Source organism: Megalops cyprinoides, chromosome 13 (genome assembly GCF_013368585.1).
Source record: "Megalops cyprinoides isolate fMegCyp1 chromosome 13, fMegCyp1.pri, whole genome shotgun sequence".
Classification (NCBI taxonomy): Eukaryota; Metazoa; Chordata; class Actinopteri; order Elopiformes; family Megalopidae; genus Megalops; species Megalops cyprinoides.
In genome coordinates, this window is record NC_050595.1 from 8,339,659 (window position 1) to 8,354,858 (window position 15,200).

Below are 15,200 nucleotides of genomic sequence, written 5' to 3' on the forward strand. Positions count from 1 at the left end.
TGACCTGAAGACACACTGTAACATGCTGGTATTCAGCAAAGTGCCAGCAAGACAAACTCAGCACAACCCACTGACAGCCAACCCAATGACCACTCCTACCATTCACCTCAACTTCTGTCCCACTGACATAAGGACACCCTTTAACCCACTGACAACCCAGAGACAATTTGCTGAAGCAGAACATATTAACGCACACCTGACCTTAAACCCAGTGACACATGGCTGAACTCAGTGTTATGACAGTACCAAGAAGTTACTGTATGGGTAGTTGACTCACATCATTACATCTTACTGACACATCGCATTCCACATGGGTTGAAATGCGCTAACTGCTCTGACAGGACAATAGCTCAGCTCCTGTGTGCTGCTACATGATTAAACTGCTGATGATACACATCCCTTAGCACATAAACACCTGGAAAAATGACTATTCCAAAAAGGAGGCTCTAGTCATGCACAACCTTAACACGCAATCGGAATAACATCTTTAAACACATGACCGTGACACCTGGATTGCTAAGTGGTCGAGCAATCAGAACCAGATCATGTGATTGATGTGAGAATTGATCAGAAGGGAGTTAAAGGGATATTTAAAACTGTGGAAACCACAGCACTGTACCTTGGTTGTGGAGTCTTCCCTTAGCTGCAGACTTTTGGTTTGAGTGAGTGAATAACTTATCCTTGTACCCAAGCACTGATGGATAATGGGTTTGGGAGAAGAAAGAGGCAGATGCAAAGAAAGATCAAATCATCAAACAGACATCACACACTAGCAAACACTCAATCACGTGACTGTATGATTTAATGACAAAAACAAGTTTCTGTGCAGTTACACAGGTTATCTGATTTCTTTCTTAATTCTTCTGTAATAGGCAGTCAGAGGGTTGGAAAGAGAAAACCCAGATCACTCAAACCAAATCATGCCCACTGACAAATCATACCATGCAAACTTCATTCACGTGCACAAATGAAGGTTTAAATTTTTTTTGTTGTTTGTTTGTATAAAATGGACTAAGGAACTCTGAATAATCTATAACCAAAGTAAAAAGACTGACAATAGGTTCAATTTGAGTACATTAGACAATGGGACATAGTATCAAAACTGCATAAAGGAGTTAGATAAGCCTAATGCTATAATGATTTCAAATGTTAATTTATACAGAATTCCTTATCAAATAAGTGACCGTGCAAACCCTCTAAAACAGTCATCTACTTCTCAGTCTAGCCTCTAGGTGAGAAAGCATTACAGCGATTGCATTACTCTCAATTTGTGGTTGCCACGCATTACAATGCATGTAAGTAGGAAATGAGTCATGAGGTAAAACCCTTCATGTTTCAGTTACCGAAAATTCAGCATAGCTTGCTGGAACTACAACCTGTAACACAAATGGAGAATGTTTGTAATCCAGGCCTGCCCTGGAGGACTCTGAAGTGACTGTCAGCACATGCAAAACACTGACACCATTCGTCCTGTGATCTGTAATAAATGCATCAGTCCTTGATATCAAGTTAATTTGGTGTGATGCATTAACACCATTTCCTCAAGTTCCTTGGTGACTGAACACTGACGCTCATCATGCAAAAAGCACAAACAACTATCCCCTTAGAAACTCAAACTTTTAAAGGTTGAACGAACCTATGTCTCAGACACACCTATACAGGTACTGGGGTGCTACTACCGTGCATAAAATGTGAAGCTCTTACAAACATATGGATTTAAAGCTGCCATTCAGGTCTTAAAAGTGTCTGAAATGTTTATTATGTATCGATTGTACTTCAAATCAGATCGTTCACAAACCCAACTGTGGTAAGCTATCTGTCAGTTTACACAGCCCATATAAATCATGCCACAGAAGAAAAAAGATTTTGCTTTGTGTAAATGCGCAATGTCAAATGTTTACAGAGCTGCGGCTTGTGAAGTTTAAATAGTTTGACTTGATGGAACCTAATTTGTGCTCTCGAGCAGTTTTGGGGAACATCTGCTACTTTCAGCAGTGCTGTCAGCAGAGGATTCAGCGCTAGCCAAGACCAACAGAGACAGTGTGCTGTGGCTGGAGATAGCTTGCGCGTGGGGGAAGATTACTTCCATAAGCAGCTCGTGGCATGGCGCATAGAACTAGGAACTTGAAACCATCAATCCCAGAGGGACAATTTAAACTCGGCCGGAGGGAGGGAGACACATATGTGTCCTTCAGATGACAAATAATGCTGCCGTAGGGATCAAGTGCAAAGAAGTTGTGGTTTAAAACTCTTGATTCTCTTGTCTCGTTTATGACCTGAGGTAGACTGACCAAAAGATTGGCTAAGCTCTCTGAGGAGAAGAAATGGGAACCCACCTCCTCTGGCAAAGCTGTTGGAGAAGGGTATATCCAAGTGGACCGGGGCCACTTTCGGTATTCTTGATGTTCGCCTTTCACTGCCTGGATTGAACAAACAGAACAATAATAGCAAAGTGAAGACAACAGCACCTTTTACAAACAACAAAGGAGGCAACAAGGCACCTCAGAGCCCGAGACACCTCAAGTTACACATGCTGATCATTCTGCCAGCAAAGTATCCTATTCCCTTGCATTTATGTCATCACAGCCCTCACAGCACAGCCAAAACACTGATAATGGATATCAATCTGCAAGAGTAGGCTACATTAGTCTAAATCAAGGTAAAGAGGGCTTTCAGTGTTAAATGAGGCAAGGCACATGGCTCTACTGCCATGGAGTTGCATTACATCAAGCTGGAGCACACAACACTGATCCAAAAGTCTGATAAAGCCTTTGGCTAAGTCGTCAAAATCATGTTTCTGTGAGCTAATTATATTTACCTTTATCTGAACTCTGAGGTATCAAGGCAAGGAATCTTATTGCCTATGAAGACAACTTATTAATCCCCCCCTCTTAGATTTTATTCATGCAGAAAGGAGGATGTCATTTTCCTTGATTGTGAGCTGTTTTTTACTCCAGTTCTCACAGACAAAGGCTTATTGTAGTGAAACACAAGATTGTGGTGGTAAAGTCTGCCTTGTTCTACATTTTGTGCATTGAAGCAGAAGGGAACTTGCAGAAGTGAAGGCTCAAGCAGCCAGAATGGGGACAAATGGAGCATAGGATGGATTGCGGGTGATGACCTCACGTCCTGTTCCTCTTGCATAACATGAGATAGTGCTCTGGCTCTTTCCAAATATGACAGAAAACACAACGCACTGTACAAACTGAAAGGAAATCTTACAAAGATAAGGAATTGCAAAACAACACAAAAATAATCAGAAACAAACCCTAAAAACAATGGGGGTTCAGGCAAAAACAAGCTGTGACAGGAAGACACACTGAAACAAGTGTGGGGATGAAAACGAGGGAGATGAACCCCCCTTGAATACCTGGGGACAAGCCACTGAGCGAGCGGTTTGTGAGAGTGTTACTCCCGTTCATTTTGAAATAGACAGGAACAGCACTCAATATGGCCTGCAGGTACTTCTCCTGTTCAAGACTGCTGGAGGAGTCCGAAGATGAAACAGGAGCTGGAAAAGACAAGGAGCCAACACTGAGCGAAGTTCATCCGGCCGCCCTTACTACCACACTCCCACATAAAAGCTGTTACATTCAAATAATCAAAATACTGGGATCGCAGCTCTGCCATCTGACAAGTTACAGGTTGGTAGGATTTACCCCGTGCCTATACACTGCAGAGACCTGGTCCCTTTTGAGGTTAAATGAACAGCATCATGGAAAAGATGTTGTATATCTCAGCACTTTTTGAAATTTGCAACTTCGATTTAATGCATGAAGACTAAAAGGCTACATTCTGATGGCAAGATGGTAATATGAGAAAGCATAGGGGTGAAACTAAAAACAAGTTAGAAAACTCTTGAGTATCATTTCTTTGGAACAGTGGTTACTCAGTTTGTGTGAGGCAATGTGGGTCAAACTGTAACCTGGAATAATCTGGTGTCAGTCATTTTTCTGACAGATTTTTATTTATTTGACTTCAAAAGAATATTTTGTCTACTTGCATTCTGTATGCTTTAATTGTTTTGATGTTGTATTTCTTTAATCAGAATAATTGTAATCCTATTTATACAATTCAACCTTTGAATTTTTTATCACTATCACCTATTTTTTATCATGAAAACAATTAATTACTGATAAAAGCGGATGAGGACACCAACAATTTTAATATTGGTTATAAAAAGAGGAATAATCTAAGAAAGGACAATAAATACAGTTGTCTGCACCATTTTAAGAAGCCACTCCAACATATACATCAGGTTTTAATGGTCAACAGTGCGGGTTGACAGTAGATATTAGCAGCCCCAGGAGTTACACGGATGGCATTAGTCGGCCATGGATACCTGCTGGGGAGGGGTTCTGGGACTTGAAGAGCCCCACCACGCTTTTGCTGTGGAAGCCACCGGAGCGTAGCAAGACGGCCTTGGTTCGCCCATGTTTCCAGCACACCACGGGCAGGCGGTTGTGGCGGTAGCAACGTGCAACCTTCTGCAGACTGCTGTCCTGGACTGACTGGGGCACCACCAGCAGGCCCGGGTAACTGTGGTGACAGCAACAGACTGGCTCTGTCAACAACTCAATTCTAGGACATGCTGTTCAGTAGTGTACCATCCATTTGCTTTACAATCAAAGGCGTGAGCTGGGAGTGAACGAACCTGCGGCAGAGCGAGTATAGCCTGTTTATGGCGGTGATGCGGAACTTGTCGCCGCTCTTGGACCGTGAGGAGCTGGCGGAGATGGTGCCCAAGCCCAGGCGCTGGTAGTCTCTGAAACAGGCTCGCTCCACAAGCTGTTCCATGGAAGATTTCTCTGAGGACTTTAGAGTGGGGCTGGAGGGAAGTTCTCCTTCATCTGACACTAGAACACAGAACAGACACAACTGGTCAGGCCCTCCAGGTTAGCTCGGTTGGGTCATGTGTGGAAATGCACCCTACGCGACAGGGTTGTCTGTTCTCACCCGAGATGTCGTCGTCCTCGTGCCAGGTCATGCGGTTCCCTTTCTCATTCTTTTTCATCATGTTCTGACGCCCAATTGTAATTTTCCCTGCCTTCTTTGCCCCCTTTACAATGGTTTTGGAAAGTGTGCTGCGGAGATGGGGAAAACAAGATGTTAAAGATATGAGAACTCTTACTGCTGCATTCTTTGGCAGTTGGAGGCCACAGCAGTACAGTCTGTGGCGGAACTCACCGGAATCCTGTGTTCCTCTCCTTCTGTTTGGGGAGGATGAGCTGGGGCACGGTCTGTCCCGCGGCAAAGGCAAACATGCTGAAGATGGACTGCGGGTAGCGTATCCTCTGAAGATGCTTCTTGAAGATCTCCACTGTCTCTGAGCTTACTTCTTCATCAAAAGCCACCTTGATCAGCTACAGCAGAGTCCAGAAGAACCAAAACCTTTTCATATAAAGCAGTTCATCCTGTGCACATAATTCAGACGTTCCAAGTCAAACAACCACGATCAAAACAAATTAAATGAACTCAAGATAGTTCAAGAATCATGTTTCCGTTAAGTGAAAAAAAATGTGCACATCCTTTGCAATTTTTCAATCCCGGGACACTGTGGAGAAGCAATCTACCACTCTGCCGGAAATCAGTCTTAACATGGAATGCACTAAATGGACTCCCTTGTTCTAAACCCTTTCAGTGTAAGCCCTGGTCAACTGAGTGACGGTCTTTTGACCCCACGTCTAATTTCTCCATATCCCTCATGGCCTCTCACTCTCATTTCCTCCCTGTTAATGTCTGACAGTTCAGCAAACCTCGAGTGAGCTCTCCAACTGACTCCAGAACTTAATGAAGGACTGATAATGCACCCCAGACACTGTGTGCTGGCAAGGCACACGGCAGAACCACATACTGGCAGATGAGGCCAAGTGACCCCCTCTGCAATGTGCTTTTATGGTCCGTGTTACTAAAAAGATAGGAATGGACCATAAAAAGTTTACAGCACTGCATATATTGAGAAAGACCAAGCACATGTGCTTGATTGTTAAATATTTTTTTCATATCACACTGAACATAACATGCTGGTAATATAGTGTTACTTTTATATTTTTTAAAATACATAAACATAACCCTTAAACAGGGTATAAATTTGGATCATGTACGTCTTATGTCGCTAATATTTAAGGACATACAGTCTCGCATCTGAGCTTACATTATTTCTTTAAAAACAGACTATTGACCATTTTGAGTCATTTTACCATATGTGTTGTATTACTGTATCCAGCAGTAGTCCTGTATAGAATTCTGTCTATGCTGTCCATTAGTATACAGTACATCTGAATGAAGAAGACAACTATATTTAACTGGGAGAATGCATTATTCTGAATGCACATCTGGGCACCTTCACACAAATTTTCAACTAAAGAAATGGGCAACCACATTACAAACTTTCATCACCATTATTACCAACACCTTCATCATCATCGCCATCATTACCATGAACTTCACCTTCAATATCACCACATTATGTGGTACCTGGTATGGTACGGTACCTGAAATGAGGCAGACCTCATCTGAAGGCCCTCCTGCATGCTCTGCTGGAGCTGGTTCTGGATGGTGATCTTCTTCTCTTTGGTCAGGGTGGAGACTGGGAAGCTGCGTATCACTGCCTGCTCACCCACTGCCCAGCCAAATACCCAACAATCAGTTACGTTATTCACAAAACCTCAAGAGTAAAATGTTAATTTACATTCCAGTTATGTATCAAAGTTACCATGACACAATTCCAGTAGATTCAATTAAAATAGGTCTTTCATACTTTCATCCAGTCTGAAACAATGTGGTGTTCTCTGAATCCGTGTAAACTGCATATTAAGTTGTTGCACATATTTTTATTGCAGAGTAAGCAAATGGTACTGATTTAATCTCCACGTATTCCTGATGTGCAAACTGTGGTTAAGTGCCTTATGTCACAATGGTCAACTATACGCACCAGTAATTAATACTTATGGAGGAAATAACAGAGAGGCTTTACAGAGTTAACAGCTGCAGAGGTGTACCTAGGGGGTCGTGGGGGGTGCCCTTAAAGATGATGCGGTAGGTGGTGAGGAAGAGGGCACCCTCAGCTGGTAAGATATGGGGCCCCCCAAGGAGGCCCCCTGTGGCCTCTTCCCTCCCATCGGGGTCCAGGACCACGCGCAGACCCTCCAACACAAATTCCTCCCCTGGGAGCAAGGGAGGTCTCAGGATCTTGGGCTGCAGAGTGGACAGGAAGCTATGAAAGACCCTGTACACCATATGCACTTCAGCATTGTGCAACATTTACTAATACCACTTTCATTTCCATTGCCATTCATTTCAAGGAAAGACAAACCGTGACACTTCAATGATGTAATAATAATGATAAAAAAACTGACAGTTCCTTGTGCCTGAGCACGAGTCACCGCTTTCAATCTGAAACACATGGACTTCCATTCTGCTATGCAAATTTTGTTTTTCAGTGAATCCTACGAGTCTTATTTATCCAATAACACAATGTTGAGAGAGCATTGCATGATCAGAAACAGAATGCCAATGACTGCTGCACAAGCACTGGTGAATGATGCGTTTCAAGACGGACGCTCTTTATTGACGAGCCACGCTCCATGTGCTGTCGATGCTCTTCTTCAGCTCCCCAGCAAAGACTGCTCTCCAAACGCACCCCTCAGGCCGATCTGGGTCTCTGCGTTTCATCTCCTCTAGTTTCAGGCTTCTATCACGGGCGCCACATTCTTAGGAGGTGATGCATGCGGCCAACACGTTAAAAGGCAGATTGATTTCCCTCCGGAGTCCGCTGGAGGGGGCGGGGGACCAATGCCACGTTTCGCAATCAGGGCGCCAGGGAACGCCGTTTTTTTTTCTGCCGAGTGGAATGCCGCAATGTCACCGGCAGGCGCCCCGCAATTTTCCCTGTGAACGGCGGACTAGCAGCGGGGGGACGGTGAGCTGCGGGCCAAGCCAGATCTCCAAAGGCCTTCAAAGCCAGCAGCAGAATTCCCGAAGATGATATATGGAACTCAAAGCAACATTTGATCGGGTGCAGATTTTTCAGTTACAGGCGGATGTGTCTGGGTGTGCGTGTGTATGTGGGGGGGGGGGGGGGGGGGGGGTTCACAGGTCCGCAGCCACTTCCTGCGAGCAGCCAGTTTGCACGGACATAAATCCTCTGCCTCTGCATCTGAATGACACTGTGAACATGGTCCGGGTTGGATTCGTGGGCCAAGAGCCAGTTGGATGAATGTACCGGTGGTCTCCAAGGGCCTGGAGAAGACAGCCAGCTGGTTGTCCTCTGAAGATGGTGCACACCTGAAAGCTTGTGTGCTCATTCACGGAGTAGTGAAAACCCTTCAGAGGGATTCACTAGGTAGACATTGCTTGGATCTAACCACTCTCACCCATAGCAACAAGGTTGGCTTTTTTTATTACCTCACCTCAGTATCAACCAGCTCTACCTCACACTGTACTATAGCCAGAGTGATGGCATGTTCCACAAGCAAAGAGAGATCCGAATTCACTAGTCATAGATATCCAGCCTGATGACTCACTAGGATCATTTTTATAAGAGTTCACAACATTCAATACTTTACTGGAAACAAGCTGGTGTGTAACGTGGGCTCTATGAGTGTCGGACAGATGGCAGGCCAAATGCAGATGCAAATCAATTTGTAGGCTTGTGCGCATGCACATCTCAGGAAAGAAGAATGGTCAAAGGAAAAGCCAATTACACAACAATCATTCAATGCATTTACCATCTGGTAAGGAGGATGAACTATCAGATATGTTTCAAACCATTATGAACCTTTAACTACTTTGGCCTACTCGTACAAAGAGTGGCAACTTTTTAGCCAGCCAGCATTCATGTTATTTACTCTTTTCTTTAATTGGTATAACAAACATCAGGCAGGTAAATAAAAAAAACAGTAAGAAAATACAGGTTTTAAGGCAACCCATATGTTTGGGGTAGATAATGCAGATGTGTATAAAATGGAATGTGGAAGTGCATACTATCTTCAAGAAAAGACATGAGAGAGTTCTGACATTAATAAAAAGTTCTTTTTAAAAACTGTTGACAGATGTACTTCATAAAACAGACAATGTCAATGTGAAAAGGACTTCTTGTTAAGGACATCTGTTAAAATTGAAAAAACAAAATTCTGACATAATGGCACTTGCAGCTGTGCTGAGAAACTTGTATGTGCAAGACTTCCAAATGATTTTGCTGCCCCAAGTCCCAGCCACTCATCCATGCAAAACCAGCTGCATTTTAGAGCTCCATGGTGACAGTGCAGATCAGCTGCACAGGAGAGACCTCGGACACAGGTTGTCAAGCTTGATCAACACTCACCTTCTGTATGGGGGGTAGGGTCCTGCTCTCCCTGTGCACTGCCTCTAAGGTCTCCATCTGCATGGCCACAATGCCTGAATCACACAACAAGAGCAGTCAATGCACAGATTTTGGGCAGCAGCATGGAGGTTAAGGACCTGCAGGTAAAATGCCCAGGTGTGGTAGTGTTGTTGTACCCTTAACTGAGGTAGCTGGTTTGCTAAGAAAGTAACTAAGGTAGTGTGTGTTGTAAACAAATACTTTCCAAAATGTAAGTACTTTACACTTGCTTAAGAAAGTACTTAAAATGTTCATCTAAAAGTATTGGTCTTAAAGCTGATTCTAATTGATCTGAGAGACATTGTGAGGAAAGGCCACTGAGAGTAGTCTGCACAAGCTGGATGAGAGCCTGGGGAATCATCAGATTGGGCATGGCATGTCTGCATCTGCACCCACCTGGGATCATGCTGTGCAGGTTTTTGATGTGCTCCTGCGTCACCCCACTCTCGGTGCACACCTTATCGATGAAGCGTGCAATGAACCTCGCCACCGAGTTGGCGATGTCACTGTTCTCGAAGTCCTCAAAGCCGCTCTCGGTGTCAAAACTTTCCGCCACGCTGCCTGCGATGCTGTTGGAAGCAGGGATGAAAGGGGTCAGTTCTGCTGCCAAGGCCTCTGATAGTGCTTTGGTCCAATCAATGTTTTTCACATGAAACAGTGATGTGCAGCTGATGTTTCAAAGTGTTTCTGAGAAACTAAACAAACAAGTCCGGGAAAGATTAAATAATAACGTAACAAAAAATATCATAACTGCCCCCTTTCTTCCCCCTTGCCCAAGAAACAGTCATTGCAGTTTTCTCCATCATCTCCAGCTGATGAACACCACAAGCTGAGCTGTTCACTACAAAACCCTACAAGTAATATTCTGGAATAAATGGTTAAAAAAGGCTTTCTGGTTAAATATACACACTCCTGCAGTCCTGCAGTCAAACAAAATTGGCAATACTGAAAGCCATAATCTCACCAGTAAACCTTTGGAAAGGCCATTGTGTGTCATAGTGATGAGAGCAAAACAGAAACTCTGAGGAAAAATGGGTTTGGCAGACAGGCTTCACTTTCTGGGAACAGTTTTTCTAAGGTCACTTGCCCAACTCCTACATGCTATTGTTACTGTAAAGCTAAGGGGAATTGGTTTTGCTTCCATTTAGTTTCTTTTGGTCACATAAAAAGTCCCTTCCTGAAACTGCCCGTGCATTTTAAACTCATTAATGTAGCAGGAAACGGAATCGATCATCCTATCGTGAAGCCAACAGGATGGATGTGGGCAGGAAATGGCAGAGGAACAGCTCTCTATTTGGAAGTGAAGCGGATCGTATTGTGTGGAGTGGAAAACACCTCTGTATCTATGGTCACGTGCCAGATAGTAAAAATGCTGCTTTCCCCCAGGGTGAAAGCTGGAGTCTGTCATCTAATGAGGGACAATGACAGTGCTCTGTGAGTGCAGCGGGTGGACAGCTCACCTGTTGGTGACGATGCTGTTGCTGCCGCTCTCCCAGTCAGCGGTGGGTGCAGAGCGCAGCAGCTTGTTCTTGCTGCTGTCCAGGGGTACCAGCAGGTAGACCATGAGGCTGGCATAGTGGATGGCCTGGCTGAAGACGGTGCTCTCCTCGTTCTTCACCAGCTCCTGCTGCTTCTCCTTGCCCAGGCTGGGCCACAGACGCAGCTGCTCCGCCGCCAGGTCCATCGCAGTGCGCTCCGAGTCCGAGGCGGGGGCAGGGGGCAGGGGGCCACGCTCCTGAGAGGTACAGTAGGGGGCGTGATTGACATTAAACTAAAAGGCTACAGAACGTACAGAATTACTTCAGCCCTGCCCACTTCAGAACACTTGTTTGACTTCTCTTTGTGCTAATACAGTGTTCCAAATTTCAGAAAAATTAAACCAGCATCATTACTGGCTTAGGACACACAGAGATATTCCTAAACTGTGAAGCTAGTCTCTGGTTGCCATCTTGACTCCTACCTTTAGCTTGGCTGTGATTCCTGTTTGATTCTCTGGTGTACTGAGGTACAGCGCTCTGATCTGATTTTGAACCTCACTGTAGAAGGTCGCCTCCCAAAACTGCTGGTTGGTCCAGATGGGGTGGTCCTGGACGCAGGTGTAGGCAAACTGGTTCACTCCTGGTGCCAGTTTCTACAAGCGGGATAGTATGCGTGAAAAGCAGAAAAGAGTAAACACTTCAGCAGCACTGCCATAGATGGCTACATTCAGACACATCTGTACAATATCTGCTGAGGGCATGGACCTTACAGGACCTTACAGCTCCAGTTCAATATCCCCATGAAACTAAGTGGGCTACTGTTTACAGCCCTTGTAAAGCAAGACCATTAAAAACCTGCTGAAAAAAGAGAAAATAATACAAGATTTGTCAACAGCTGCCAAGCTGAATCTGTAGGGTTCACAGCAGTCCACAGAACCTGGACAATCACACTGCTCATAAATCACGCTGGCTGCTATTCTTATATTCCTACAATCCCTCTCCCCCCACCAAGAATGTTGGAATCACACTCTGGGTGAGTATGAAAACGGAAAACTGCCATTTTCCATGGTTCTAGATGCAACTTGTAGCACCTGTTGTTTGCACTTCAATCAAGATAGATGATTGTGCAGGGCTTCTTCTAAAAGTTTGAGCCACCAACCTATTCAAAAACAAAATGCTGACCAGCCAACCAACACTAATCACAAGGAAACACTGATTTTAGAGCAGCTTGTGTATATGGTAGCATTAGGTATCACAGCACTGTATGAGGGACAGACAAGTGTTCAGATGTGATTACTTCCTTCAGCCCTACTGGATACACTCAACTCTAACTGTGTAAGTCTCACTGCACAAAAGCACTGGCTAAATGACTAAATGTAAATGTATTTTATGAACGGTAGTCAGCCCCCTCTTCATCTTTGTTGCCTGCATCTCCCATCTTAAGTTGGGAGGCTGTATGAATTGCCTTGGCGGAGCTAAAACTTGTCATTAGAAGGGCCTTTAAGCTGAAGAGGATGCAGAATGGTCCTTCAGGTACCAGAAGTGGGACCAAGACATCGGCAAACTTTAGTTACTTATAAAACAAGAGAGAGAGAGGAGGAGAAAAAAGTGGCCAAAAAAGTATGGCAGACAGATACTGGGGAAGCTACACCCTGTCCCTTGTTCTCTTGGTCACTGGACCCCCCGTGAAGTCACTTTTCCCATTCCCATTAGAGGGCAGCAACACACTGTGTGATCTCCCAATACATCCCCTCTGAATCCCTGCATATCATTCTCAAGCAAAACACAAATCCTCTTGTAATCCTCTTATTTAAATAGTGCACACAAGGTGTATTTCAAAATGACATACGTGCATCAACAGTAAGTAAAGTATATGTAATATCTTTATTTCAGAAGAGCATTAATGAGCCTAACACTAATGCTGGAGTTTGTATTGATAGCTGCTCTTCCCCCTACAGGCAGGAATGCCTCAGACATACTGAGGTCCATGAACAAATACACAGTGCTCTATTACGACAGACACTCACAGACAAAAAGATGCTGGCAGAAAGAAACCCTATCAGATGAAGACAAAACACATACGGACATAATGTTTTTTGGGAGATAGCTCAAGCTGGCTACACCAAGGCGAGCAAGGCATGCGGAAAGTCAGAACGTATCAACCCTGTCTAGATTAAACCGTTATCATCCAAGAGGGGACAAGGTTGAATAAAACGCATTTGCTCAGCCACAGTTGCAAAAAATATGATGTTTAAATTGTTATTCTAAGACATCCATCAAAAGACAAAGTGGAGGGGTGCCCCCTGGGGCCAGCTCCGTGATATTTGTCTTTATCACGGATGTGTCCCATTCCTCTGGAAGCCAAGGCAGCAGAGCTGTGTGGGAGATGACAGTTCTTTTACACACAGAGTCAACACACAGAGTGCGGGGTGGTTTCTGACTCCCCTACCCGGGCCCGTCTGGCACGACAGCCAGGTATTTACAGCTCTTTGCTCTATGGGACACCAAGTCCTGCTCCCGGGGGCCTGAGGCTAGTGTTCCTTCTCCACTCCAGCTCTGGCGCATCTGGATCAAGTAATTACTGCCTTAATAAACTGATACAAGCACTCCTCCCCCGTTCTAAAAAAGTCATGTGAGGAGATTACACAGAACCTGCTGGACTGCTTCCCCGGTGGGTCACCGTTGGGCCATCTTGCTTTCGGGTTCCTGCTGCAAGTGTTTCTGTGTAATTACTGTTGGTCCATAATCTACATCTTCCAACTACATCAGCGGATCCTCCCAGCGTTTTGGAGGTCACTCCGGCCATAGCCCGGTCTTCAGAGGTCTGATGTCTGTAGGGACACACTGGGCCGCTACACAGGCTTAAAGAGGGAGAGACAGCTCCCACTGGGGGTGAGTGCACATGTGTTTGTGTGTGGATGCGCCGTTGGCCGTACGCAGGGAAGGAATGCGAAGCTGAAAGTGGGAAAGACACAGGGCGGACAGAGAAGGCCAAGATCTTGCTGGGTCGAGGAGGTCGGCGGGCACCGTTCCAGGCATATTTCCCAGAAACCAAAGCGCTACCCTGAGAACCGCACCGCTCTGACACAACCCCCCCAGAGCTGCACCCGCTTTATCTCAGCTTTTATCCTTCATCAAATCCAAAGCCCCCCCCCACCATTCCCCGATTAACTCAATTCAGACTGACCTCTTCCCCTGGGGATTCCTACATTTTTTTTTAAGGGTGAAAGTTCCCAAAGTCAGATTAATGAAGCAACGAAGGAGGACAAACAGATCTATCTATCAACAGGGAGGTAGTGCACAGCATTGAAGAGATGCCTTTTCTTAGTCAAAACAAGAGACATTGCACAGAAATCTCCTTTCAGCGTAGAAAAATTAAGCTACAGACTAGCAGGTGACAACCCATGAGAAAATCACTGTGCCAATCACTGTGACCCTAGCCTGAGTGAAGGAGCACGTGTCTATCTGTATCTGTCTATCCCACACAAGTGGAAGGACACTAGAGTCCTACACATCTTGGAAGGACTTCTGACATGTCATAACAGGCTGAGTGAATTGTATCTGGAGACTAATGGATAAGAGACTGTGTTTGATCCACAACCACGGCAATGATTTACAAGCACTTTGGAGCAAATAACTTGGCATCCGAGTTGTTTAATACAAAAACAGACATTTCTTTAGAAACTGTGTGGACTTGACAAATAAAAAAATCATACATCCAAGCAAGGCGATGTTAATTGGGAATCAGTGCATTGTATGCCAGATTTATGAGTCAGGCAACAGCTTGATCCAAGCTATATATTCACGAACAAAAATGAAATCAAACAAACCTAAAAGTCTAAAAGTTACAACTGCAATATGTTCCATTGAGGGAGGAGAAAACAGTCACATCAATGCAGTACCTGTGGTCATTATAAAAGTGCTTTGCAAATACTCTGCTTTGTCAATTGAGCAGAAAAAGACAAACTAAGTTCTGAATGCATTAAAACAATCAAGGGTCACGTAGAAAAATGTTTTTCCATCCAGACTAATATATGAAACTGCCTGACAATGAACACCATCCAATTTCAAATTCCCCTGCTGCACAGCCTGCACAAGAAGATATGCAAACACTTCATAAAATTATTCTCGTTCCTTGATTCCAGGGACATATTTAGGGTTTGACTTCGGCCCAGCAGTAATTAATTTCACGCAGAGCAGCCAGGACCACAAAGTTATCTATTCTGATAAGGCATTCTTACACCACTACTTGAATCTCTGGACAAAAAAAACACAACACTGAAACCGAATTTAAGACATTGTGTATAGTGGAATGTGTGTGGCACAGAAACATTTGGAATCATTTCCTTGGCAACTAC

The 15,200-nt window shown here is 44.5% G+C and overlaps 1 protein-coding gene across 1 annotated transcript in view; it reads right to left on the reverse strand.

Annotated features, from left to right (window-relative positions):
* Positions 1-15,200, reverse strand: part of sbf2 (SET binding factor 2) — a 111,882-nt gene that overhangs the window by 8,617 nt on the left and 88,065 nt on the right. Inside the window, exons 18-30 of the mRNA XM_036543284.1 lie at positions 11,325-11,495; positions 10,825-11,099; positions 9,761-9,933; positions 9,326-9,399; positions 7,002-7,197; positions 6,495-6,622; positions 5,188-5,363; positions 4,957-5,084; positions 4,655-4,856; positions 4,343-4,539; positions 3,371-3,511; positions 2,337-2,420; positions 620-694 (exon numbers count right to left, since the gene is read on the reverse strand). Coding sequence (XP_036399177.1) covers positions 620-694; positions 2,337-2,420; positions 3,371-3,511; positions 4,343-4,539; positions 4,655-4,856; positions 4,957-5,084; positions 5,188-5,363; positions 6,495-6,622; positions 7,002-7,197; positions 9,326-9,399; positions 9,761-9,933; positions 10,825-11,099; positions 11,325-11,495 — 2,020 coding nt within the window. The remainder of the gene's footprint in view (positions 1-619; positions 695-2,336; positions 2,421-3,370; positions 3,512-4,342; positions 4,540-4,654; positions 4,857-4,956; positions 5,085-5,187; positions 5,364-6,494; positions 6,623-7,001; positions 7,198-9,325; positions 9,400-9,760; positions 9,934-10,824; positions 11,100-11,324; positions 11,496-15,200) is intronic.